We start from the raw sequence: 27587 nt of genomic DNA, 5'->3' as shown, positions 1-27587 counted from the left end.
CACTGTGTAGACCAGTCTGCCCTAGAACTCATAGAGATCCACCTGCCTCTGCCTCCCAAGTGCTGGGATTAAAGGTGTGCGCCACCACCGCCTGGCCAAGGGTCATGTTTTAAAAAGAGTGGGTAAGTAAAAAGCGGCACGCTGTCTCTGGTATGCTCATGTTTCTTGGATGGAGACCAAGTTCCTTAAGGGAGTACTTAACTCATTAACTAAGGGCAGCAGAACAGACGCAGCCCAGGGCATCCTGTGCCCATCACTCCCCAGGAAACAGCCTAATATTGTTAGCTCAGATAAGACCCATGCGTGTAATTTCAGCACAGCACAGCTGTTAGTGTTCTTACGCACCGAACTGGTGGACTGCCACATCTTAGAATGAGGATTACAAGGTCAGGGAAGCAACTGTCAGCTCTCACACATCAAGGAGACAGACGCAGCTTTTCTTTTTTTTCTTTAATCCTTAGCTCTAAGGAAGACTCTATCCCTCCCGGAGAGCCAAACATATCCCTGTTAAAAAGACCAGAACAAATACTAGGTAGAGACTGTGCCTTCCCTGGACTGGCCCCAGGAACACAGCTGCATCACACACCGCATCTGAACAGAGCAAATTTACTTGAAGAGATTTTCTCCTGAAAGCATACCAATAAATATTTGCACTAAAAATCTCAAACACAAGATATTTTAATTCGATACAACAGAAGAAGAGTTCACTTTAGTTAATCTTTCTATATTAGAAAACACCAAGTCTGGTGTACAGTGCAGCTTCACCTCCCGAGAGGCGACAGTGTTAAGGTCCCCGTGCCAGCACACGCCCTTGCATCCAGGCACACGGGCACAGTGAGCTACAGGCACTTAGTCCTCGACACAGGCCCAGCGAAGGCAGAGGCTGTGTGTCCGAGAGCTCGTTCCCTACATTCTCAAGGCTTTGGATTCCTGTGCCACACAGGCAGTCAGCCAGACAACCCAGGGGCTGCTGCTGTCATGGGCTGCGTCAGCATGAGCCGCTCTTTTGTCCTCACCTGTGGTTACCCCTTTCGGAGACAAGAGAGTCAGAGCCCATGCCCTCAGCTGTTTTCCGGAGAATGCTTCAAGATGTTCTAGCCCACACGCTACAGTAGAAATTATACAACTGTGCATTATGAATCAAAATCTCCATAAGTTCACAATCTCTAGGTGTTAACAATTTTTTATTTGAAACCATGTAAAGCCCTCTCAAAACTCATTAGGTAAACTTATTCTATTTTTTCGAAAATGCACAGCTCAGTTGATGTGTGGACAGGTGGATGGAGACAGGTGACTGGCTAGCGAGGCGGCGGACAGACATGTAGACGGACATACCTAGCAGACTTGTTCCATTAGAGACACAGATGCTCTGACACCGCGTATGCATCGGGCCACAGGAAACATTGAGTGGGGCACCCAGGTACATGGGGCAACACACTGCTCACACGGACAAGCTCAAGGCAGAGGCTGTTCATTTTTAACCCAAACGAAGAGAAATACACCGCCTCTGTCAGAGCACTGTTAACTGAACAACAAGCACGTGCACCAGCTGTTGCTAAACGCCCCCTACGGAGGTACCAACCCTGTCAATCCACAGGCCCACAAACAAGGACAGTCAGCAGTGTGAGACAAGCAGAGCAGGTTGGGGGGTAACACTTCTTACAGGTTTAACGTCAATCATAAAAGTATCTCATTTTGCAAAACTAAACATCTGAGAGTAATAGAAAAGAGGCACTTCAGTAAGTTATACATAGTCTTAACCCTACAGGGAGCAGGTTGGTGTTTTCTGGGCAAAGCTAAGATTATTGGGTGACCGGAATTCACTCATAGCATTTCTTTCATCTTTAAGTTTAAAAATCAACATGTTTTGAAGAAAATAAAGATCCCGTATTTAAAAGTTCAAAAGTAAAAATAAAATTCCATAAGAGAACCCGTTGCCACCCAAGCTCACACTGGAGGTTACTCCGCCTCAGCAGCAGGTGGGCCACTCAGAAAGCCCTGACATTCTACTTCAAGCCACCTCAGTCGCTTCCAGCATCCAGATTCTGTTTTGCTTCTGTCTTAGTAAGGGAGAAATGAACCTGTTGTTAAACTGAAGGGCTGTCGCCTTTGGAAGATGCTCTTGTGTTCTGACAAAGGGAGAAGGTACCACTGAGGCCACGTTCACACTATGTCATCACACGCATGTCACATGCAGGGACAAGATGACCGAGGCTGGCGGGAAACTTAGAGGAGGCTGCGAGTCATTGTTCTGTCTCACGGGACAGTGGCAGCGATGCACACGTCCTTTCAACAGACACACACCCAGGGGGTGGGTGTTTCTGCGGTCAGGCTACCGGATGTCCCCAGAAAGCCGTGGCGCGTGTGGGTCACTGAGCACAGAACACAAGTGACTCAGTGGATCCCTTTCTTTGACTATGAGAGGGCTCAACGAATGAATGGCGCACTAGGAGGAGGCCACCAAGGCTTGGCGAACCCTAGAAGCAACACGATGTCATAGTGAAGTTCCTTCCGCTCACTCCACCTCCTCACAGGTGTCTGTGAGGTGGCCCTTGCTCTGTCGCCTGATGCTGACCAGCTTCCCTGCTGAGCGGAGGCTCCAACGGGAGCTGCTAGCCGAGTTGGCCAGACTGGTGTACTTGGTAGAGCCCTTGGTATCATCCTCCCAGCCGGACCACGGTGGGCAGCCGCTGCTCCCGTCCTCCACGTCGGCTGCCACGTCCTCAGCAGTAAGTTTCGGGGGCTCCCAACCTTCGATCTGGTCTGGTTTTTTAGGCTGGGTGTTCTGCTTCAGAACCAAAGTGTCCCAAAATCCTGATTTCTTCTCTGCCTTCAACTCTTCTTTTAGTCGTAGATTACTTCTGTAGGTGAAGAGTTCAGGTTTGGTCACATGGTGATCTCATCAAAATGTTACTTTGATAAAGTCCTTTTCTAAAAACCTTAAAGTACTCAGAAAGGCAATAGAAACCTGGGCCTAACTTTGAGATAAACATTAAAAATCACTTATAGAAGCCACACTTCAACTTTCCATGCAAATGGTCCATGAACAAAGGACCAATTCCCAGATAGGAGACAAGGAAGCAGCTCTCGGAGGCTGTAGGAGGGAGCACACAGGCAAACCAGACATGAAAAACCAAGGACCAGTCTAGGTTATAAATAAAGGAGAACTCTATTCACAAAGTGGGTTTTCAGCAGGGTTGCTCCTAGAGAAAGCCACTCTCAGACATTTAGTAGAGATTTATAGAAGACTTCTGTCGTGAAAAGGGAATGGCAGGTACAGAGAATACATCAGTGTCCTGACTGACTGTATGTCAGCATCACGCGGGACACAGGGGTCCGAGACCTAACATCACATCACCAAGAGGACCTTTGGCGAAACCACGGCTCCAGCACTGTAGTGAGAAAGAGCTGACACCCACGGTCATGGTGGTCCTCTGCCAGGAAACACAGCGACAGGTTTCCAAGGCGGCCATCTTACTATCAGCAGGAAGTAGTCCTGTTGTATTTCTACCCCCAAATGCACTTCTAACATTCTGAAGAATTTATAGCACAATAATATAACAATATCCCCTCTCGGTACTTCCCAGCACTCTCTTTGCTTTGCTGGTTAGGTTACCCGCTCAAGATGTCTGCTTGTGACTCACCCTTTGGACTTGGGAGATTTGGACGTCTGGATCAGATGCTGTTCATCATCTTTATTGAACAGAGAAGTTACTTCTTTCCAGCCTCTGAGACTTGCTCCCTGAATAGGGGAAAGGTGAAGAGACACGTCACACCTGATGCCACGAGTCCACAGATCTCAGTTTCCGACCCCCACAGGTCAGTCTATGGCTCACTGATGGCGATCCGGCACCAGGCGACTTCATCATCATGGTAATAGCATAGAGTGGCTGTCTCACACCTAAACAGTATAACCTATGACAAACTTAGGCCACACCACACACACACACACACACACACACACACACAGCCTCGATTAGTACCCTAAGGGTGTGGATAACCCACTAAAAAACAAGACCCAAGCACAGTAAATAGTTAATGGGCGGCACTTCTGTGCCAGGTGCCAAACACGACTGGCCCTGCATTCTGGGCTTTGCCACAGTGCACTGGGCCATGTGGTTGCTCACACCATCAGCACCAACATGGAAGGAATGTGTTCTGCTGGTGACCATGGCTGAAACATAGCTGCAAAGGGCATTTCCAGCCCCGTTACAATCTCATTGGCACGTTGACGGAAACACCCGAGGCCAAGCACGCCTCTGACCCTTCCTTAGCCACACACACGATATCCTACCTGCTCATCCGTGTTCCAGGAAACCACATCCTGGAATGTGCTAGCCAATAATCATGTTTTGCTTGTGGAAGGTTGTGTTAAAGAAGCGTAGTTATGGCTGAGGAAGATTACAACACAGGAAGGAATCAGATAACCTGGCACTGAAGGGAACCAAGGCTATTTACAGGGGGTCACCAGCCCCAACCTCCACAAAGACAAGCTTTGGCAAAGAAATGATATGTTTTATTGGTTCTGGAAATATCCTGTTATACCATTTCATTTATGAAACTAGGATCTTACAATGAAAATCACTGTAGATTTATTTCTTAAGTAACTCACTAGGCAGAAAGGAATAGGCAGAGCCCGCGTTCCCTGGGAGTCTAACTGCTGCCCCCACATCATCAGCCCCGCTGGTTTGAGTAAAGGGAACTGTCAAAGGGCTCGGTAGGCTTTAACATTTGAAATGTTAAGAAGGAAATACAGAAACGGGAATCATGAAAATGGAGCTGAGAGGCTGTGGAGACCTCTGGTACGAGACAATGTAATATAAGAATATAAGTGAGCCCATCAAGGCAGTGTATCCAGGAACCACGGCTCCCCTCTCGGCCCTTTGTCAGTCTAGACCTTAGGAATCCCCTCTTGGCAGGGGTCTGTCTCCAACTGTCAGGCCCTCCGCCAAACCCATCGTGTTAGGATCCTAAGTGGTGTAACCACGCCAAAGGAATCACTACAGCAAACAATGAAAAGAACCTAGGAACGGGATGCCAGTTTGCCATTCCAAGTGCCTATGTAGACACCCAGCGAGCAGCGAAAGTGGCACAGTGCTGAGGAGGCTGGTGTTGTGTCCTGTGCTTCTCAGCTCTGGGTGAGGGCGCTACATTAGTCTCCATGAATCAGGAATGGAGTCCAGACCTGATCCACTGTGCCCAGCACCAACTGACCCCAGAGTACCTCTCTGGAATCGAGTCAGAGAGCCACAAAACAAACCCTGTGACTCCCAGTGAGGACACGAACTGTGAGGCCTCAAGTCACAGCTACAGCACACAGGGAGCCTGCAGCAAGTTTTGGGGGTACTATGGTCACCAAGCCCAGACCCTCCCATGTGGACCCCACAAAGCACAAACCTCCATCAAACCAGGCCAGCTGACTCACTGGCTTGGCCGTCCGCAGTTGGGGCTGCACATTCCACTGCTCTCTGACCATGGTCGCCAGGGAGCTGCCCTGCATCGGAAGACAAGCCAGCAAGAGAGGGACCTCAGGAGCTTTGCTTACCACCCAATGCGTGCTTCCATTGGCGTTATTAGGGTGGAGCCTGCAGCCAATGGGATTTAAGCGAGTAGCCTCAATGAGGGACAGTGAGCGAATGCAGGGAAAATATACCCAGAGAGGAAAGCTTCCTAGAGACAAAGTGGACGGAAAAGGCACTCTTCAGGAAGGCTGAGTGAACCGCGGTCAGAGAACTGGAGGGCTAATAGAAGGTCGCAGCTGTAATGAATATAGATAGGTTAAGGAGGCCAGTGGCCAGCTGTGGGGCAGCTGTGGGGCAGCTGTGGGGCAGCTGGAGCCTGCGGTGTTTCCTGTCCACCTGCCTGTTCAACAGCTAAAGTTTTCTGACAGCAGGCCTTCCCAGATCTCTCTTGGTGTGACTTCAAGTATGCACCATGCCAAGGACAGCAGAAATTACAATGCAGAACAGAATGGCTTAGGCCACACTGGGCTGGTTTCAAGGCCAGAAGTCTCCTCCCACTTCCTCTGGCCTGTTAGCATTCTTATTTATCAACTCTACAAACATTAGAAAACCCCCAGTCATAGTTTTCTCAACTCTCAATCAGAATGCCCGAAGTCTTAGGGATTTGGACTTTGACATTCTCTAGTCTCTTTTCAGTGAGGGGCGCCCTTGCCGTGCCGCTGAACGCTGTCTAAGATTGCCAGCTGGCACACTCAGGGTAGTGTCAAGTCTGCCCAGGCAGAAGGGGTTATCCATGTTTATTAAGGTCATACATTTTCCTGGATTTGGACCGAAAGGGACTCCAGGACTCACTGCTGATGTTTTTCCCGCGGGTTAGTTCTGTTTTTTGGAGACCCTACAGCAGCTGGCCACATCTACACCACAAGTAAGCCCTTACGTAAAACCAAGGATACTGAGAACACTCTGGGAAAGAGTTGACCCTGAGGCTCAAGCCCCATCATTGCCCTAGACACCTGAGGATGCAGGGCAAGAAAGAGTCTTCCAGGAGTCAGGAGCAGAGGGCATCCTACAAGGAGTAGACAGAAGCTTGCAGCCGGGTCATACCTACTCTGCCCCATGAGAAGATCGGTATTTACATTAACTCACTATGATCAAACATATCAGACAAGAACTTATATGAAGTTACCAAGGGTCCCTGTGCAGGGCGCATCCCTCAAGGAGTAAAGTCTGGATCCCGACCCCAGTCCGAAGGCTAAGTACTCTATATGGTACAGCAGCCATGAAACCACCATCATAGCTTTTGCAGTGGGGCATTAGCCCACACACTTTCCACTCTGAGTAAAGAGCAAATGGCTCTAACCACACATCAGTACCCAGCATTCCTGCAGAGCAGAGCAGGGCGACGTTTCTGACTCCCTGGTCCTGAGCTTCTCCAGAGGGTGGAGGGATATATGGGAGAACAGCTCTTTCTCCTTCTTTCTTCTGAGTTCCCCCACTACTGTGGTGCAGAAGTTTCTGAATCCCTCAAAGGCCTTGCTCTCTAAAACAGCACACTCCAACCTCCATCTAGCACAGAATACTTCCGTCTATAGCACCGTTCTCACCTGTCACCTGCTGTGGGGAGTGGGGTGGCCCTCATCCTCAAGGGCTCTAGGCAACCCCATCCCTTGGATCTTGTGTTCTGTGGATCTATGAATCCTCCCTCGGCTTATGTGAATATCAATGACCCAGTGTCCACAGCCCTGCTGCAGCAACTGTGTGTTCTGTGAGTCGGCTCAGCCACCGAGGCTCCTCTCAGTCCTGCGATACTCCTCCTCCACAGTCCACACACAGCCCGAAGAGTTTCTGAGGTGATGGATCTTGACCCTTCCCACTGCTGGGGCAGAGATGACGTTGCAGTGTCCTTGATCAGGCTAGTGGAACCTGTCTGCACTGGCCCAGTGATCCTGGAAGAGCAGGCCAAGCCCAGACACCTCCCCTCTGTGAGGAGCCTTCCCTGGGTTTCACTCAGGGGAAACCTCACAGGAACATCCCACAGATGTGATAGAGCAGGTGGCCTTGGGTATCAGAAGATGTTCAGGGGCTTAAGACGGTGGACATCAGGTGGAGCTGGCCTTGGTGGGGTAGGTGTATACCCTCTACTGTGTGGGCCACTAAGAAATTCTCTTCTGAGATTTGTCCTTTGGCTACTCTTTGGGGAAGACATGACAAACCTAAGAAGCAGCCTCCAAATCAGAAAATCAGTGACAACCAAAACCAATGGTAGTGACAGCCAGCAAGGTAAGAAGAAAGGAAGGCCCCCAAAACAAGGGAGGGAGTCCTGTCGGGGTAAGGGAAGGCTGGTTTCTTCTAGCTAGTCTTCAGTAGGAGTATTCAGCCTGACATGTGGGAAAAGAGGGACACTCAGCTCACTGGGACTCTTGCTGGAGAGGGGAAGCTGAGGCCTTGTCAAAAGATGCAGAAGCACTCAGGGAGAGTCCTGCAAGTCCAAGGGTGCATCATGAACACAGGGCACAGGGAAATAGCCAAGAAAGTTTCAAAACCGACCCCAAGGGAAATAGTGAGTTTCAGTGCTATGTAGAAGCACAAAGCCAGCCAGGACTCAGAATGAGTCAGTCCTCCCCTCCCCGCCCCCCCACCTCTCTCTCACACACATACACACACACATGCAAAACACTACTAACTTGTTTTCCAAGCCATGCTACTTATCACATTTAGTGCCACCACTACATAACCAACAATTTGAAGAAAATATCCCCAGGTTACTCAAAGCTCAAAACAGTTGCATTTCTTTCTGTTTTCCTGCAGACACAAAACTCCAATTTTAGGGGGTCACTATTTCAGTGAAGCATATCTGAAGGCTTCATCTGCCACAGGGGGATCTAAGTTACGCCCCCTTCCTGAGACCTGAGGGTGGCTAGCAGTCCGTGCCACAAGCATGAGAGGCCCATGCGGTGCCCGTCCACAGAGTACCCGGTACCAACCCCCACTGTAGACTATGTCAGGATGGCAAGACAGCGCTGCAATGCACTGGATAAAGACACTGCATAGACACTGTCTCTGAACACGAGCACAAGTCCAAGCGGGACACAGACACGATGCTCTAGTCATCCCGTGAGTACCACACACCTCTCTCATATTATCGACAATGCTCTCGACAAAAGTAACTTCATGTTTAATACTCTGGTGTGTGTGCACTTTGAATCTGGGCCTTTCACGCTAGGTAAGCACTCCGCTGATGAGTTATAGCCCTAGCCATTTTTTACTTTTATGATAGATTCCCACCACCAAGTTGGTCAGGCTGACCTAAAACTCGCAATTCTCCTGCCTCAGCCTCTGAGCAACTCACTCGACAGGTATGCACCAGTGTTCCTAACATAAGTACGTTTTTAAGATACTTAAGTTCAGAGGTCACTGGGAAGTCCTTGTTAAGCCACATGGTCCCAGTTGTTACTATGGAACATGGACAGCCACACAAATGGCTCCCAGAAATCTCTCATCTGAAGTTCTGATTTCCACAGGTTCCCTGGGGTCTATGCAAATTACATGGAGAAATCCAGAAATACAGTCATTGTTTTAAATTATGCTCGACTGAGTAATGCAGTCTCAAGCTGCTGCAATCCATCTCACCGGGGATAGGATCAGCACTTCCTCCGGCACGCCCATGCTGTGTGCATTACCCACTGGTTAGGTTCTCGGTTATCAGGCTGACACAGAGCATGGTATTATACACGTAATCCGTTCTACTTCACTAACCCCAAAGGATATCAGTAGTAGTGCTGCCAACTTATTACATAAATTGATTCTAATCTCTTGCTGTGCCCAATGTGTAGGTTGTTGTTGGACTTTCTTTGGGATCACCAGTCTCCAAATAATGACACAAGGCTTATTATTAATTATGAAAACTTGGCCTTAGTTTAGGTTTGTTCCCACTAGCTCTTAGGACTTAAATTAACCTGTTTCTGTTAATCTATATTCCGCCACATGGCTTGACTGTACGTCTGACTTCCTGAGTGTCTTGCTGGCATCTCCCCCACTCCTAGATTTTTCTGGAGTTACTCAGTCTGCCTGGAAGTCTGGCCGAACCTCTCCTGCCAGCTACTGGCTATTTAACTTTATATTAAACCAATCACAGTGACACACCCTCATACAGTGTAAACAAATACCCCGCACCAGTAGGTTAAACCCTATCACAGGCACCTGCTGGCGGTCTTGGGAGCTCCCCCAGGGACAGGTGTATGAACGGATCACTGCTCACATACTTCCGGAGGATGCGCTGGTCCCACATTCGTGCATGTTACTACACCTCCTTGCATAGATGTCCACGAGGTAGGCACAGACACCCACGGAGCTAAAGCTGCCTGAGACCACACCCCGTCAAGGCTCCTCTCAACTCCAGCACTTTTCTATACAAGGCCTCTCTGTCTGGCATCATGTCTGCAAGGAGCAGATACAAACACACCTTGCAGCTTCTTCTAGGGCACTAAGGCCAGTTGTCCAGTGATGTGGAACATTAGCCTCCAAGAATAACAGCCATCATCTTCATCAAAGCAGCTCTGACTACTTGCAAGAGACCCTCAAAATTGAGCCTGTTGAAGGTTGACACTTTCTTGTAGAAGGAGTCATTGAATGGACTCCCGCTTGAGATTTTGGCGTCTCCCTCCTGCATCTCCTAGTCAGCTGTATGTGATTTTGCCCTAATTGTTCCCAGCCTCATAGGTTCAGAAAGCGCTGAAATATACAGTGTGGAAAGTTAACTGAGGAGGGGCTCCATCTGGGCAGCCGGCCGTGCTGAGTCATCATTCATGCTGGGATGGGACTTCTCTGGAGTCACCCATGCCTATAAGTGAGCTCAATGAAATACTTTTACCCCAAGATGGACTCTGATGGAGTTGTGCCTTGATTTGTGGGTGGTGCAGCATCAGAAGGAGGTAGATGTTTGTTTATATGTCCCTCGAGGAAGAGTCCCCATGCCAGGGGGTGATCTTGGAGTAGGAACAAGCCTTGCTGAGACTGCCTGGGTGCCAAGAGCTGCCAGCACCCTTGTTCTTCTTCATCATCAGTGTGGACAAGATTGTCACTGTGGGAGCAAGGTTTAAACCACAGGCAGGCTGGGTCACCTTCACAGTCAGGCTGTTTGGTCATGATGCAAGAGACATGGCCCAAGTTCTGGATGTGGAACTCAGATTGTCTTAGGCTCAAGGCTCGAGTTAGTGAGAAACGGGTATTCTGGAGAAATTTAGGATTCTAGGTCAACAGTGAAATGAAACCCAAGGCCTTTTTATCAGAACCGGAGTATCAGGCTACCGGAGACTTTTCACGAGACTTTGGCCAGCTCGGAACATCTGAGAAGAGAGGGCCACAGAGTCGCATGGCCCCACAACTGATCTCGCGGAGCTAGGGTCAGAACAAGAGGTAGTGCTGGACCCCAGACGGCTCCCGTCTACTGAGAGACACAAGCACACACTCGTGTCCGGGATCATGGATTCACAGCCAATGTGAGCAGCTCAAGAAGGGAAAGAGCTGTGGCTTCGGATATGAGGCTTGCAGTTAGGATGCTCAACAGAGCAAGCACCTGAGAGTGCTGTCTCCTGCTCTTGTGTTTATGGTTGTGTGTGTGTGTGTGTGTGTGTGTGTGTGTGTGTAAGACAGGCAGATACACACTACGAGAGAGAAAAAGAGAGCAAGAGAGAATTCTGCAGTCAGCCAGTGTCTCTGGGAGATGAACAAGATGGTTAACTGCAGAGAACTGGGGGCCTGAAAAACAGAGATGAGGGACCATGTGATACCCTTGCCTGACTGGAGATCACCTCTCAGGCCATTGTGTGGAAACAAAGTAATTACAGCACTTCTTAGCAGAGGTCTCATCGGGCCAACTACAGAGAGATGTGTGAGTGCTGGCTCTTTAAGGGCAGACCCTGCGCCAGGCTGTCCTAGTTAGGGCTTCTATGGCCGTGACAAAGCAGCATGACCAGAGGGCAAGTTGGGGATGAAGGGTTGATCTGGCATACACTACAGCATGGCTGTTCATCGCTGAAAGAAGTCAGGACAGGAACATGCACAGGGCAGGATCCTACAGACAGGAGCTGATGCAGAGGCCATGAAGGGTGCAGTTTACTGAGTTGCTCAGCCTGCTTTCTTATAGACCCCAGGACCAGCAGTCCAGGGATGGCACCACCCACCATGGGCTGGACCTCACTGAGCACGTCCTCAGCTGAAGCTCTAATGACTCCAGCTTGTGTCAAGTTGACACGCAAAACCACCAGTGCACGGGCACCTGCTGAAATACACCCATGTCTAAACTTTAGCTGCCGGCACGGGGGTGTTCACTCATGGTTACCTACTACCGTCAGCCTGGGGCCAGAGGGGCCGGAGGGGCAGGAGGGCAGAGCAGCGGTAGTTCCTTCTCCTCTGAGGACAGAGGGACACAGGTGACAGCGAGATGCAGTTAGAGATCACCACCCAGATAAACACATCAGGAAAGGACCACATACACAGATGTCCGATAATAACCCACGAAGGCTGTGGCAGACCTCAGGGACGCCTTGCTCCACTGGAAGCAGTGAGATGACTTATGGTTGAAGGTGGACATGGGTAGCCCCCAGGTCATAGCAAGCATCTTCAGACTCCATACTGTAAAGTACTGGCGAGACCACAAGGGTAGAAGGGAGGGCATCTGTACACAGAGAGCTACGAGGTGTCAGGTGAGTACCCTCGGGACCAAGCAGACAGACCTGGTCTATGGAATAGCATTCTATACCACAGGTAGCATGGGAATTAGAGAAAAACAGCAAACAATGGCAGCCGTGTTTGTGATCCACAGAGTACAACCAGCAAAGGAAGCAGACATGCGGCAGCGGCAGTGGCGGCGGCGGCGGCGGTGGCAGTGGCAGCACACACATTTTTTTAATCCCAGCACTCGAGAGGCAGAAGCAGGCAGATCTATGTGAGGTCGAGGCTAGCCTGGTCTAGGGTAACAGAGGTGCTGGGTTTGCCTGAGCCCCTGCCCTGCACTGAGAGACTAAACAAAACCAGGATGTGAACAGATAATCAGCACGTCACGGAGGTTTAGACTGGGGACAAAATGACTCTTCTCCAAGCCCAGCCTTCTGTGTTGCTTATAGAAACCCCATTCTGAGAGTAAATATCCTCAGATCAATAACCCAGGTTGCTCCGGGGCATTTCCAAGGTGGCCTGGAGCAGGAGCAGCCCCACAGGCGGCCACAGACACCCATCATCACCCCAGAATCAGAGGGATGTCCTGAGGCTCAGGTAGTACCTCTAGTTCCTAAGGCACAGGCCTTGGGCTCCTAGCTAGACAGCTCCCAGATGTGGAGGCCCTTCACCAGCGTACAGTCCTCTGTTGGGGTGGGGGGAAACTCTGGTCTTCCTCCTGCCCATCCCTCAACCTCCCAGTAGGAACACTGTCGCAAGTCCTTTCTATTCTTCTATAAGGCAGGCAGAAAAAGAAGATTCAAACTAGCTGCTACCTCCCACCCCCAAGACAGGGTTTCTCTCTGAAGCTTTGGAGCATGTTCTGGAACTCGCCCTGTAGACCAGGCTGGCCTCGAACTCACAGAGATCTGCCTGTCTGTCTCTGCCTCCCGAGTGCTGGGATTAAAGGTGTGCACCACCACCATCTGGCTTACTTTTTCAAGAAACCAGTGTTCTAGATTTCTCTTTCTTTTGTGAAAGGAAACGGAAATTCTCAGTAGCACAGTGACCAAGTAAGATGGAAAAGGATTGCACAAGAGTGCCAAGTACAGACAGACAGACAGATTTAGGCAGATCCAGCATCCCTCTGCTTTTCCCAGTCATTCTTCTCACTACCCAGAACATGGATATAACTAGGAGGAGCTAAGCCTACAGCTCTCACCCATCCTTACAGCTGCCAAAGCTTTGGGAGTTTGCATGCCCTCTTGAGCAAGCGAATGTGCAAGCCCAAAGCCCAGCTCCGGAAGCACTTGCTCTCCTGAGGCTGGTCTCTAGACCAGTTTGGTAAGCAAGTCAGAAGGAACTAGGACCACCCCAGACCTAGAAGGTCTCCTAGGGCTATGCCCCAGGCAAGAAATAAGCCTTCATTGTGTTTGATCTTTAAGCTGTGGACTGTCTGTTTTTCGCTACATTAACTGCCACGGGAGACACACACAAGGAAAGGCAGCCACCTTTCCTTTGGTAGCATGCTGCTAGTGTAAAACGGCAGAGATCTGCAGGTTACAAGGCTTCACAATCAGAGGAAGACCTGCCAGCCTTGGAAGCTGGAGTCAGGCATCTGGAGGAAGAGGATAAATATAGTGGACTCAGGAATGAGCAACACCAAATCTGAAAGGGAAACCCTCAGATGTCCATCACAGCCCCCCATTGCCTAGGGCCAAGGCAAGGCCAGCACTGCCGGCTGGGGAGCTTCTAGTGATCATAAATATTCTCTGAACAAAGCATTACGTAAATAGGTCTGGCTGATTTCACTAGGAGATAAAAGGAGAGAGGAAAAGGATCCAGATTTCCTGGGCTTAAAACAATAAATTGAAACTGCTGGAGGGCGTGGGGTCGGATGAACTGGAAAGGGTATTGCAGTGCCAGGTAAGGCGGAAGCAGAAAGAACAACAAAACAAAACAAAACAAAATAAAACAGGAGCACGGAAACCCAATGGGAGCAGATCCGGGGACCAAACAGGCCTGGCGGAGGAGAGATTATCAGGCAACAATATCAACAATGGGAAGGTTACGAAAGAATGAAGGACCCCAAACTTCTACCAATAACGCAAACTTCACCAGACCGTTTGGTAAGGACCAGCCCACACCTTCAGCACTGATGATGACCAGAGCTCCCTACAGAGTGGAGTCCCAGTTCTCTGGGCCTACCTCCTGCCACTCTGGTAGGAGAGCTATAGTGAGCTGCACACGGCAGAGCTGACCTGTGGATAGCCCAGCCTCATTTGCAGCTCTTCATCCCATGGTCCTGTATTTCTAGCCTTTTTCCACCTTTGCCTGAAGTTGCATGGAGAGTGTTCCTTAGTTTCCATTTTCTAAATTAACTCGCTTTCTTTACTTGCCATGTCTGTGTGAGCCATCCCAGACATGGGCGAGAGTCCGCTCACTTTGCCTTGGCAGGATCCTTCCTTTCCTCCTGCAGTGACACCACTCATATGCTTGGCCAGGACCGCAGTTGCCTGAGCCAGCCGCACTGGGCTTCCTGCTCTAGGCAAAGCCAAGCTCCATCCCGCTCTAGGGTACCCAGGCAGGGACTGGAAAGGAACAGAACTTAGAGCTGCAAACAGAAGGAGGAAGGCACTTACAGGACTCGACACCCACAGCAAATGGCAGAGACCAAACACAGGCTGTGCTTCTTCTCCAGGCTTCCTTGTGCAAGATTAAGCCAGTTTAGAACACAAATAAACTGTACTCTCACGAAAAAAAAAAAAAAAATCTAAGTTCTATTCTCAGTGGCTACTGTGAGAGGTGAAACTGGGAGTCAATTACACTAAAACTTTTACTATTTGCAATGACAATATTATTATAAAGAGCTAGAACATGAACCTAACTGTAATGTAAGTCAAAAAATTCAGTTGAATAAAAATGCAAGGAAAATCATATCTAAAACACAGACCAAAGGTCGCTTATGTTTACAAACCACAGAAATAACCTATTATTACAAGATGAACTCAAAAAGGTAAGGTGCACATATTTATGTGACAACAGAAGAATCAGGGTGATCACACATCTTTAGATAATCCTCCATACCCTTCGAAAACCACTGAACACGGCCACAGCAACCATGGCAACCCCCATCTCCACTTCTTAAGAGGACTATTGTAGATTAAGCATGGCAGCCTTGGATCAGAGCTGTGCCCGAGACATCTCACAGGAAGCACACAGCTCAAATACTGAGGGAAACAGAAGACCTCAAACCAGTAACTTAAGCTTCTACCTTAAGATCTGGAAAAAGAAGAGCAAATGAAACCAAAAGCAGGCCGGATGGAAGAGACAGAGAACAGCACAGACGTGAATGGGTAAAGAACAATGCAGGGAGAGCAGCAAAACCAATGTTTTTTAAAATTGAAAAAAAAAATGTGTGTGAATGCTGGTGACTTGCACCTGTGGTCCCAGTTACTTGGGAGGCTAAGGCAGGAGGATCATTTGAGCCTATAAACTCAAGAGCAGCCTGGCTAGAAATGGATAATCCGACTCAAAAATGTATCAACAAAATGGACACATTAAATTAAACTAAGAAAACGAAGATTCACATTGCTCAGAGGAAGACTGAGAAAGGAAACATTACTCCAGAACACATCAAGTAACTGAGCATTAACAGATAACTGAGACAAAATGGGGAAAATCCTGTACACACACAAAGGACCAAACTCAAGAAGAAATTGAAAATCTGAACAAATCTAAAACAAGCAAAGAGAGCAAATTAGCAAAGACCAAACAAAAACAAACAAACAAAAAAACACTGCCCCCAAAGAAAACACTAGGCCAGACTTGTTCAAATTTGGTCTATCAACTATGTAAAGAATTAACAATAATTCTTCAAAAAATCTAAAATTAAAAAAGGAACATTTCCTAATCCATTCTATGAGGATAGTATTATGTTGATACCCAAAACAAAGAAATCACAGGAAAAGAGAAATACAGACCATATGTCATAAATATAGACAAAAAACTCCTCAACAAAATGCTAGTGAAGTGCCAAGTGAGGCGGCACACACCTTTAATCCCAACACTCAGGAGGCAGAGGCAGGTGGACCTCTATGAGTTTGAGGCCACCTGGTCTATATACAGAGTTCAGTGCCAGCTAGGACTACACAGTAAGTCCCTGTCTCAAAGACAAAACCAAACAAAACCCTAGTAAACTGAACCTAAAAATTGTTAAAAGCATAATGCGTTTGGTCAAGTGGCTATTCTGGAATGTAAAGGTGGGCAAACATCTGGAACCCAATTATATACCATAGCAAGAAAATAAGAAACAGAATTCATATGGCCAGATTATAAAAAAAAATGACAAAATCTACCATCTTTTCATGATTAACTACTCAGCTCTAAGCTTGTAATGAACACTTAAGAAACCCCACAGCTGGTTTCACACTCAGTGGTGAAATACTGAAGGCCTTCCCCTAGGATCAGGAACAAGAAAGAAGGCTAGCTCCTGTCACTCCTGTCCAGCAGTATGTTAGAGGGCCCCAAAGGGCAACAAATCAAAAAAAAAAATTAAAAAAAAAAGAAACTAGGTATCTAGATTGCAAAAGAAGTAAAACTGTCCTCAGGTGTAGAAGCATTATCTTTTTACAACTAATAAAAGAGGTAAGGACATCAGATATTCAATCAAGATATAAAAATATATTGCTCTTATACACCAGCAATGAACAATGTAAAAATAAAATTAAAGCTATTTCTGATTGCATTAAAATAATATAACTAGAAATAAAGATGGCACGATTTCATATTAATCTAGGAAAATCACAAAGTATTTTCAAGTTTTGTGAGATCTAAACAAATGGAAAAAACTCATCTCATATTTTATGAATCGGAAGACTGAAAACACTGCTTAAACAGCAATGTTCCAGAAGCTGATCTACAGATAATACAGTCCCTATGGGGTATCAGCTCCTCTCTCTGCAAACAGTGACCCGTTGCTTCCAAATGCACACGGCATAACAAAGCATTCCAAACAGCAAAATCAGCCTAGAAAAACAAGAATACATAAGAGCTAAGGTTTTCATCTCAAGACGTGCTACAGCAGGAATGGTAATTGATGCTGAGGTCCTGGCACATGTGCCCTGAAGGTCCAGAAGAGGTGGCACGCACGTGGCCAACTGACCTTCAAAACAGTACCATGACAAGTCATTAAAAAAGGAGACATCTTTTTCATAAATGTGACAAGTAGCCACCATCCAAAGAACTCAGTTAGACCCTTACTTCATACCATGGGCAAAGAAGAAAGGACAAAGAGTCTGATGAACAATGAGGGTGACCATGGTGCTGGATTTGGAAAGCGATTCTCAGGAGAGATATTCAAACCAGAAACAAGAACAACAACAACTTAAAATGTGCTTCAAATGATACAAACAGAATCAAGAGACAGCCTAGTGTGGGAGAAGTGGCTGCAGGATTCGATACAGGCAGAGCAGGTGACTTTCATCCACAACGTACAAGAACTTTATAGTTCAACAGCAAAAATATGAGTCACTCCATCTTTTCAATGAGTCAAGACCAAATAGAAAGTCTCAAGAGTCATCAAGGAAACATAAAAAAGACCACTAGGCTTTCAGAATCCTCACACACTGCTGGTGGGGATGGGAACTGGTCCAGCCTTTGGGAAAGAGGACGGTGGTTCCTCAGTGACTGGACAGGGAATCAGCGTAGGGCCTGCGCTGGCTAGTCTATGTCAGCTTGACACACAAACTAGAGTTATCTGAAAGGGGGACCTCAAATGAGAAAAATGCTTCCATAGGATCCCAGTGCAGGGCATTTTCTTAATTAGTGATTGATGGTGGGTGGGACTAGCCCATGTGTTGGGAACTGTGAACTCCCCAGGTCCTGAATTTCTGGTAAACAACTTGTAATACTTGTAGCTGTTCTGAGCACGAGACCCTCAGGAGTTCCTGAAGGCAGGCGAGTGGTTTCTGGTGGGTTTGGCTGGGGCATGGCTATCAGTTAAGAATCTCTATGTAAGCGGCTCTGGTACACAATAAGGAGGGGGCATTCTTGTTTTAAGGATGACCCGTGTCTCTGTCTGTGTGTCTTTGTGTGTTTCAATCGCCAGCCCCTTGCCCAGTTCACGAACTGTAGAGTGCAGATGGGCATGGTGCACTACACCCACGGTGGGTGGTGCCATCCCTGGGCTGCTGGTCCTGGGTTCCATAAAAAAGCAGGCTGAGCAAGCCGTGGGGAGCAAGCAGGTAAACAGCACCCCTCCATGGCCTCTGCATCAGCTCCTGCCTCCAGGTTGCTGCACTGTTTGAGTTCCTGTCCTGACTTCCTTCGGAGATGAACAGTGGTGATATGGGAGTGTGAGCCAAACAAACCCTTTTCTCCCCAAGCTGCTTTTTGGGCCCGGTGTTTCACTGCAGCAGCAGGGACACTAACTAAGACGGGGCCCTTTTTCATGCTTAGGAACATGGCTCTAGAACTGAGAAGAGGTCACCAAAAAATCTTGTCCACAAGTGGTCATCCCAACACTCTGTGTTCCAGACAGTTAGGAAGAAACAACGCAAACGCCCGTCGGAGGATGAAGGACGAAGCAAGCCCAGTGGAGTACTGAGCTGCAGAGCAGATGGAGGCTGATTGCATGATCCACCACAGTACAAGAGGCCAGCCACAAACCCCACAGGATCGCATGGTTCCACATACACGAAATTCCCTAGCAACAGAACTGTGGGGGGAGAGATGGAGAGGCAGGACTAAGGGTGACAGCTACGGAGAACAGCTCTCCTTCAGGTTCTCAGACTGACTGCATCCGTGAACAGGTTAAGAACCACAGCACCGCCATCTTTCACGGGAAAGCAGAATGTTATATAAATGTTATCTCAGCCGTGCTTCTAAAAGAAAACTCAGGCCAGAAATGGAAACGCTGAAGGGTCCAGACCCCCAAAGGCTCTTGCTCCAGAAGTCACACAAAATCTAGAAAGGAGTCCACCAAACAGTCTTGGTGTGGCAGTGTGAGCCAGTCACCCCAGCACCGAGGAAGTGAGGCTGGATGCAGAAAGCGGGAGCAGCTCCAGTCCACCCTGCAGGACATGCGGTTTTAGGCCACTCTGGCCACCTCCACATTTCCTTGTTTTTACTGCCACAAAACTGCGAAGGAAGCGATTTTAAAGTTCGATGCAGTAAGCTCAAGAATCCTGAGAAGAGACCTAATAAATATCGGCACATTTATTTTACAACATTAAGTTAAATGAGAAAAGCAGGTTATAGGAGAACAAGGATAATTATGCCTTGCTAACTTTTTACATGAAGACACATACAATATAAATAGGAAGAATTTATAACACTTTAATCTTGGACTTGGGACTTCTAGAACCCCAGGAAATGAGTGTTTGATGTGTAAGCCATCGGCTTATCTTTTGGTTGAGGCCACCCAGATGGGGCAAGACAATCAATCATATAACACAAAAACAGAAATAGCCGGAGAATGAAGAAACACTTGGCACTAACAGAGATCTTCACCTGGTATCCACAGGTTGACCTGGCACTGGCAAGAACTTGCATTTGCTTCTGTTTATGAAAACAGCTCATGGGAAATAGAATGAAGGGTTAGCTACAGAGACTCAGGGGCAGGACAGAGGGAGGACTGCATCCTATCTTAGGGCTACACTCATTTTGTTCCATCAGAAAGGACCCCAGCATTGGCTTTCTAGACTTAAAAATGGCAAGCCAAGCACAATGCTACAGTTTGCCATCCTCCATCCATCCCAGATCCACGCCAATAAGCGTCCGTCGGCAGAGTCCCTGGAGCACCCAGAAAGGAAGGTGTGTGTGAGCTGGACAAAGACGGCCACGCCGGTTCTTCCCATCTATCAGATATAATTTTAAAATAGCCAATTGGTTGATGGATTTATTTCAATGCATGTGAGTGCACCTGAGCCTTCAAAGAATGAAATGTGTCATAGTTTCCCCAAAGCTTGTTTGTAAGGACATTAATTTATAGGGGGGATGATGGATTCCCTCAGCTCGCTGAGAGGTGGGAGGATCCTGTGGAAGTGGGGTTGATGTTGGACGCTTCTGCATCCCCTTGTCTGTATTGCCACAAAAACTGGACGGAAAGGAGTTTTAAAAACTGACTCAGAAACCTCACAGTCTTTGAGGAGAGACCTGATTAAATAGATACTGGCACATTTGTTTAATGACATTTGGTACCACAGAGTCTTGAGCGGATTTCAGCTGGTGGTGCTAGAACAGGAAGTGTTTCGGGAGGCTGGATATCCTGAGAGAGAGCAATTCAAGACACACATAAGTATCTACAGCCAAAAGTAAATGCATGTTCCTACTTTGCATACATGTTTAATGGATATACAAAAAAACTTAATAATTCATCTGTTGAGACAGAAAAAAGAAGTTATGGCCTGACAACATTCAGAAATCTTGTACTATATGCATCATCAACTTTAATTTTTAAAGTAAACACTAGATTAATTAAAATATATCTCTCTGTATGGAATGACTGCAATACACAATCCTCCTCATAAGCCTCACTAAATTTTATATTGTATTTCTTACATATTTATATTGGATTATATTTTAATGCAAACAGATGTTTCTTTTCTTTTTAATCTTATATTTTCTATTTCAATTATAATTTTTATTTTTTAACACTTCATACATGTAAACAATGAAATGAAATATCACCCATTTCCCCTCTAACTCACTCATAACACCCCAACACAGGCCCCTCCTAATTTTATATTTTTGACAACCCACTGAAGTCCAATTAGTGCTACCCATGAGATGTTTATTTTCAACAACAACAAAAAGCCGCTAACCTAAAGAAGTGCAGAGGGTTTGTTCCCACATGTAAAAACTAGCTGTAGTAGTGAATCTAAGTGCCTCACACTTCACACTTACTCAGAGCATAGCAGTATACTAACTACACCGAGTGTCCACACTTCATACTTACTCACGACTTTTTCTTCAGAGCAAACACGCACACAGTCAGAAGCTGACCATCGTTGCATGCCCTGCTTTTCGAGGAACGCAGAGGACAAACAGGGCTGTAATCAGAATGCTGCTCTCCACGGGCATGCTCCAACACTGAACTTTCTCTAAAGGGAAGGGAGGAGTCAAAGGACTAACGCGGAACATCAGAAAATGTATTTTAAACACGAGAGAAAATGAATGCCAATCCTATCCATTATTAATTCCTATTTCTCTCCACTTTAAACATTTTGTAGGTAGCAGTTTTATGATACATTTGTCATGGGTTTTAAGATTTCATTCTAAGAGAAGTTAGCTTTGGTTTAGATCGATGCTCCTGAGTTCCCAATCTATCTCAGAACGCCAGTTGCCCCTGTCTGGCTGTATAACCTAGGTTGGTCTTGATTTTGTGATCCTCCTGCCTCCGTCCCTGGAGTGCCAAGATTATAGGTCAGCACCACCCAGCCTAGTTACCGATTTTTCTACAGCAACATCTTTCCAACACATAGCATAGGCATCCTTAAAATGCAACAAACAAAATCCCAGGTCACAAGTGCATGGTAACAGGCACTACTAACTTAGATGGATGCTGGACATAGCAAAGGCTCGCACCATGAAAAGATAATTGATAAGCTGGACATAACAATGGTGCGATATCCATGAAAGAAATAACTGGTAAGTTGGATTTCATTGAAATCAAAAACTTCTGCTTTGAAAAAGGCACTGTGGAGAGCATGAGACGATAAGTCATGGAGGAGGAGGAAATGTTTGAAGATACACAGCTGACAAGGGATCCTTATCCAAAAAAGTCTTCAGACAACCAATAACCAGACTTAAAAATGGGACGAACGCCTTAAAGGACACACAGATGGCAAATAAGGATGAGAATAGATGCCCCACATCTTGGTGGGGGTTAAGATGAAAAATCACAATGAGATACCATTATACACCGATTAGAATGTCCAACATCCAGGAGCATTGACATACCAAGAGCAGGCAAAGACAGGACAACAGTGGCTCCTCACCCAACTGATTGTGGGAACCTGGGGAGGGGGAGATGGTGTAGTGGGGAGGGCAGAGGTCAATTTCAGACACGGAGCTGCGCATCTGTACTTCCCGCATTCCAATGGGAGATGGGGGTGGAGACAGGAGAATGGCCCTCAAGCCCTCAGGCCAGCTAGACTGGAGTAAGGGGCTGAGGTGGTAAAAACACGAAGGAAGGCCCTGCTCAAGAAGGGGGAAGCAAGAACCGACTCTCTAAACCCGTCCTTTGACCTCCACATGCATGCTTGCCCGTACTCACACATGTATCATACACACATGTACACAGAACAGAACAAAATGTACTCCTGTCAGACAGCCCATCAGTCACATTCTTGTTAACTTAAATGGGCTGAAATGGTTTCTACAGAAAGCCCGCCCTGCTCGTTTACAGAGGCTTCGGTACCAACTGTCCAAGCTTGAAAGCAGCGGCAACGTCCTGCAGGTAAATGGGGGAACTGGTCTGCAGAGACAACGGGATATTATTCAGACCCCAAAATAAATGTAATATTGAACCATGAAAAGACACACGAAGCAATCTTAAATAAGTATTACTGGCTAGAAGAGAATCAAATATCTAAAGACCACTAACAGATGTTTATTATTGCATTTAAGAGTTGCCGTTCAGCTATAAAAATTTGGAGGCTAAGAAAAAGTAGGTAAGCACTAGGAACTCCAAAAGGTAACTTCTCAAGCGCAGATCCAGATAGAAACCATAATTAAATGCCTAGAGTCATCAACTCGAATGTCTGTGAGTTGGCAATGTTACTAAATTCCCAAGAAATGTTTTAAATGAAACTTCATTCCTAACAAATGTTATTTTGCTCCAACTAGGGAAGAAGCAATTTCGGGACTATTTCCAAGTTCTCAAAAAGAAAGATTTATATCATCCCCAGTTTTCACAAGGTATTTCAAAAAACGTAACAAAATAGCTCTATGCTTTAAGATTGGCTTATTTTTGTGACCTCAATTTCATAGTACATGAAAGGGAATGAAAACCGCACTGAAAAAGTGGGTGGGGAAGGTTCCTACAGACCCACCTGGGATCACCTTAATTAAAAAATTCTAGACATTCCAGGCATATCTCTACACTTGTCGGGCCAAAGCCTTTTCGGTATAAAGGACTCTGATCTCTTCTTCCGGGGGAGGGGGCGGCGTGTGTGTGTGGGGAATCAAAGGCTAAAAAAAAAAAAAAAAAAAAAAAAAAAAAGGGAATACGTGTCGTGCAAATAAATATTTAGCACACTTTGCGTTTGCTACCGCCACCAAAAGCTTTTTCCTGTGAGCGAACCGCCGTCCCGGGGAACCATGATTCAGGGCTTCTGTTTCTCCCACCCCGGAATAGAAACACCTGGCCTGGAAGCGGTCACTCCGCGTCCCTGGAGTCCCAGGAGGAACCCTAGAGCCCTTGGCAGCTGAGCGAAGGGTAGTGCCGCCGGCCAGTATGGAAAGTACCCCGGTTGCGCGCCCCGCGGTTATCCACACATGCTGGCTCTGGGGCCCGCGACCTGCAACGATCGGGCCACTAATCCGAGGAGCCTTGCGGGACCAGTCACCTCATAGCCGCGAGAAGAGTCGAGTCCCTTCCAACTCCGCTCTCGGCGCGCGGCCCCCATGCACCTGCACCTCTCCCCCGTTGCATCCCGCTGCCCGCACCTGCGCCCCCAGGCGTGCCCTCACCGGCGCTGGGGCAGCTGCTGAAGTCGGCTGTCCCCCGCGCAGCCCGTCCTCCTCTTCGGGGGGCTCGTCCAGAAGCACCCGGCCCCGGCTCAGCTTCCACATCTCGTGTGTTCGGCCGCTCCGTGCAGCGTCGCTCCCGGACTGGGGGAGGACGCTCGACCCGCGGCTCTGGGACAGTGCGGAGGACTGGGCGGGGAGGGGCGGTCAGTTGCGGGTGGCCGTCCCCTCCCCGCCCCCAGGCCCGCCCCCAGACCCTCCTCCAGCCCTTCAGCCGGCTCGCTGAGTCCCTCAAGTCCCCTGCCTCCTGGCCCTCCACCACCCTGACACTCAGCCAGTGTCCCCCTCAGTCTCTGACCTCCCCTTCTTCCCCAGGACCGTCCCAACCTCCTTAAGTAGGTCCCCCAGGGTAACCCAGCCAGCCGGGTCCTTTACCCAGGGACCACGAACCCCGGGCCCAACAAAAGCACTTGACATTTCGCACCAGTGACCCCTGGACCCCCGGCCCTTGGCTCACACAGCACGATGGGCGTGGTTCATCTCGGATCACCAAGGCAACGCTGAGGTGGGGCTGCACAATACGCATGCTCACCCGGTTTGTGCTACGGGGGCCGAGGGCGGGGCTTTGCAGATCGCAGGCTGAGGGACTGGATCCAAAGCTGATCCTAAAAGGTCTATGAAATGTTAATGGCTATGGGCCTCGAGGCACCTGGGGTGGCTACTAGGGAAAGAGAACTCTTTCTGGATAGGCGACGGTCACTTCCCGTTGCCATGAGGTCTGTCCTGGGCCTACTCGGATGGAGTGATGAACAGATGTCAACCAGAGTCCAGGAAAGGGTCCAGGGCCCCAGAAGAGATGAGGCTGGTGAGTTGGCAGTGTCAGCAGGACTTGGTCCTCACCCTTGACTTCCCGTGGTTCTCTTGCTCAAACCTTCGTCTTTCAGGGTGCCACTCAACTGCAGCCTGAGTTCTGATCCCCAACAGCAAAAAACAAAACAAAACAAAACAAAAATCTGAGCGAAGTGGCACAGCGGGATGCGGAAGACAGGAAATACCCAGAGCTTGACATCCAGCCAGAGTAGTCAATCAGTGTGATCTGGGTCGAGAGATCTTATCTTTAAAGTGGACACAGGGTGGTGGTGGTGGTGAATTCGAGGCCAGCCTGGTCTACAGAATGAGTTCCAGGACATCCAGGATATCTGTGTACAGAGAAACCAAACTTTTCCACGAACCCCCCCCCCCCCCCCACACACACACCAAAAAAAGCGGAAAGCTTTAAAGACACCAGTTTGACTTCGGGCCTCTCAAACGCGTGTACTCATACCTACCCTCGGTCATACACTAAACACACATAAAAATAAATAAAACTGTCCACAATTGTATGCTTTTGTGAAAAAAAAAACCCCAAGTACTGTAGGTAAAGTAAGAAATTCCTTCTTCATGTTCTTCAGGTACTCAAGAACATTAAAAGTAGACAATAAGTAGTCAATAATAAAAGCAGTCAATAAGAACCTTTTCAAGTCAGCTCAGCTTGTCTAGGATAACTTGGGTCTTGCAGCAGCAAAGAACAAGTAGCCACCAGGGTACTTTCCAGTAAATACAGCAAGCAAGGAAAAAACAATGCAGGTGGTCAGGGTCAGGACTGTCCTGTAGAACTCAGAAGACCCAAAATGCTAAATTAAACAACACTAGGACGAGCAGGACGGGTTAGGAGTGGAGAGGCAGGGCAGTAGTTGGTTGGTCCTGTGAAGGACTTCTCTCAGGCTTCACATCTTGATTTGGGCCATTCATCCCCTCATCTGTGTGCCTTGCTGTTGTCCAAGTTTGCAAGAGGATTATTATACAGCATCATAAAAACAACCTTTAGACATGCAAATTCATTTTGGGATCCAGAAAGATCTTGGCTAAACAATCCTTTCCTGAATGTCCCGTTGGAAGAAGATGTGAATTTTAGACCGAGTTGCCTTTATTGAATAAAATAGAATTCACTGGTGTCGAAATTCTTTTGACTTAACTAAATATCAATTGTGAAGCCTCACTCCGAATTAAAAATGCACAAGGCTTCATTGAGATATTAATAAACTTGTCCAACACAGCCCTTGCTCCAAAGAGAGTAGGGACTTCTTCTGGGTAAATGAGTAGAAATGGCTCAGGATACAGATTCAAGTTGCTGACTGATGTGTCCCACCATGGAAGAAGTGACACAAACTTTTATAGTCATAAAATAAATCATAAGTCAATACAGTTTTTTTTAAAATGATATTGGCGGGAGCGTGAGGTAAAGGAGTACATGCCAGGGAAGAATCTTCTAAAAGTCTTAGGTGTTGACGTTGTTAGCTTTAGGGTTAAGTTGAAGGAGGCTACAGGTTTGCTCAGCTTAATGATACATCTGAGGAAGTTACTTACTAGTCCCAGGAATGTTAGGTCACATACAAGAGGTAAATGATTATTAAAAGGACTAAAATAACCCAGGATAAAGTTGGTTCTCAACCTGCCACACACTCCATCTTTCTACAGTTGGGACACTACACAACAGTTGGAGGCTCTTTAAGATGGAGACAGCACTGCCAGGAGGTGGTGGTGCACGCCTTTAATCCCTGCACCCGGAAGGCAGAGGCAGGCGGATCTCTGTGAGTTCGAGGTCAGCCTGGTCTACAGAGTGGGTTCCAAAGCTATGAAAAACCCTATATTGGAAAAACAAATAAACAAAAAGTTGGAGACAGCTCCTTCAGTGTTCACGGGTAATGGGTAGGGGGAGACAGCCACAGAGGTCCTTTTCCTAGGAGGGTAACCTGAGCGTAATTCCCATAGACAACAACCACCCCAGAGGTGCAGTCACGGAGGCCTTAGCCAGCCTCTGTTTTCATTAGCTCTGAGGGTTACACTGCTTTATTCTTAACTGGAGCAGCGTTCATCCCAGCACTGCCAAAGGGGAAGAGACCCCCACATCCTTTGAAGCCCCCCCTCCCAGTAAGCCAGGGCCAGTGGCTTCCTCCTCCTTTAACTCCGCCTCCCTTTATGTTCCCAGACCAACCAAAGGCCAAGGCCTTTTCATTATTTTCCGTTTCCTCCTCAGGAAATTATATGATTATAATAAAATACCAAAAAGAATAGAAACTACATTTGCCCTTCCTTAGCAGACGCTATTTTTAAAGCGCTTTTGTGTCTGGTGTCTTACATGAATCACTCTCAGGTCTTCACTGCCGAGGGTAATATTTATTCCTTTTTTAAAATTGTCATCGTTTTAAAGGTGTTAAAAATTACTCATGGCCCTTGTGAAAGCAGTGAGGATGGCTGTATTCAGAACCACCTCGGTAGCTTCTAGGACTGCTCAGGGGGCTCTCACAGAGGGAAAGTGTGGGCCCAACCCAATACAGTGAGAACAAGTAGGGATTTAGACACAGAGAGCCTGTATGTGCTTGTGTATGTTTGCGTACATGTATAAAGTCACTAAGAGCAGACGCGGAACTGGGGCTCGGTGGGAAGGCATTCTAGCTAAACGGACCTGATGGGATTCTTGCTGAAGGCAGGGAAGGTGGGAAGACACCACCTGGGGACTGGAAAAGATGACGATGCAGCTCAGGCTTCCTGGATGAGGCGGCTTCTGGGTGAGAATCAACAGATTTTTTTGCTCCAGGGTTGAGGATGGAACCCATCATCTTGCGCATAACAAACACAAACTCCTATCTCTGAGCCCCTCCCAAATTACTCTCCCCACCCCAACACAGGAGCTTTAAAACAGGATTCTTGCTAATATGGGACCCTACAAGGCTGGAG

General features: G+C 47.6%; 1 protein-coding gene across 2 annotated transcripts; it reads right to left on the bottom strand.

The window, feature by feature from the left end:
* Positions 1 to 662: 662 nt before the first annotated feature.
* Tdrp (testis development related protein) lies at positions 663 to 24411 on the bottom strand. Of its 2 annotated transcripts, XM_085680672.2 has the most exons (4): positions 24328 to 24411; positions 23790 to 23999; positions 3645 to 3742; positions 663 to 2861 (listed from the first exon to the last, which is right to left on the bottom strand). In XM_085680672.2, exons 1-4 carry the CDS (start codon positions 24394 to 24396, stop codon positions 2516 to 2518), a joined length of 723 nt encoding a protein of 240 aa, XP_085536798.1. In that variant the 5' UTR covers positions 24397 to 24411; the 3' UTR covers positions 663 to 2515. The 2 variants fall into 2 exon arrangements, with proteins under 2 accessions (XP_085536798.1, XP_048312214.2); XM_048456257.3 differs by lacking the exon at positions 24328 to 24411 and having other exon boundaries at positions 23814 to 23988.
* Between the last annotated feature and the right edge of the window lie 3176 nt (positions 24412 to 27587).

Source organism: Myodes glareolus, chromosome 23 (genome assembly GCF_982192425.1).
Source record: "Myodes glareolus chromosome 23, mMyoGla1.1, whole genome shotgun sequence".
Taxonomy (NCBI): domain Eukaryota; kingdom Metazoa; phylum Chordata; class Mammalia; order Rodentia; family Cricetidae; genus Myodes; species Myodes glareolus.
This window is presented reverse-complemented; position numbering and strand designations above follow the sequence as displayed.

What these genes read in the sequence shown, in the direction of transcription:
- Tdrp (XM_085680672.2), bottom strand. Translation starts at nt 24,396, where the DNA reads ATGCGTATTGTGCAGCCCCACCTCAGCGTTGCCTTGGTGATCCGAGAT. An exon ending in GGGCACGCCTGGGGGCGCAG is followed by an intron (nt 3,743 to 23,789) that starts GTGCGGGCAGCG and finishes TCCCCTATTCAG; the next exon opens with GGAGCAAGTCTCAGAGGCTG. An exon ending in AAATCTCCCAAGTCCAAAGG is followed by an intron (nt 2,862 to 3,644) that starts GTGAGTCACAAG and finishes CTTCACCTACAG; the next exon opens with AAGTAATCTACGACTAAAAG.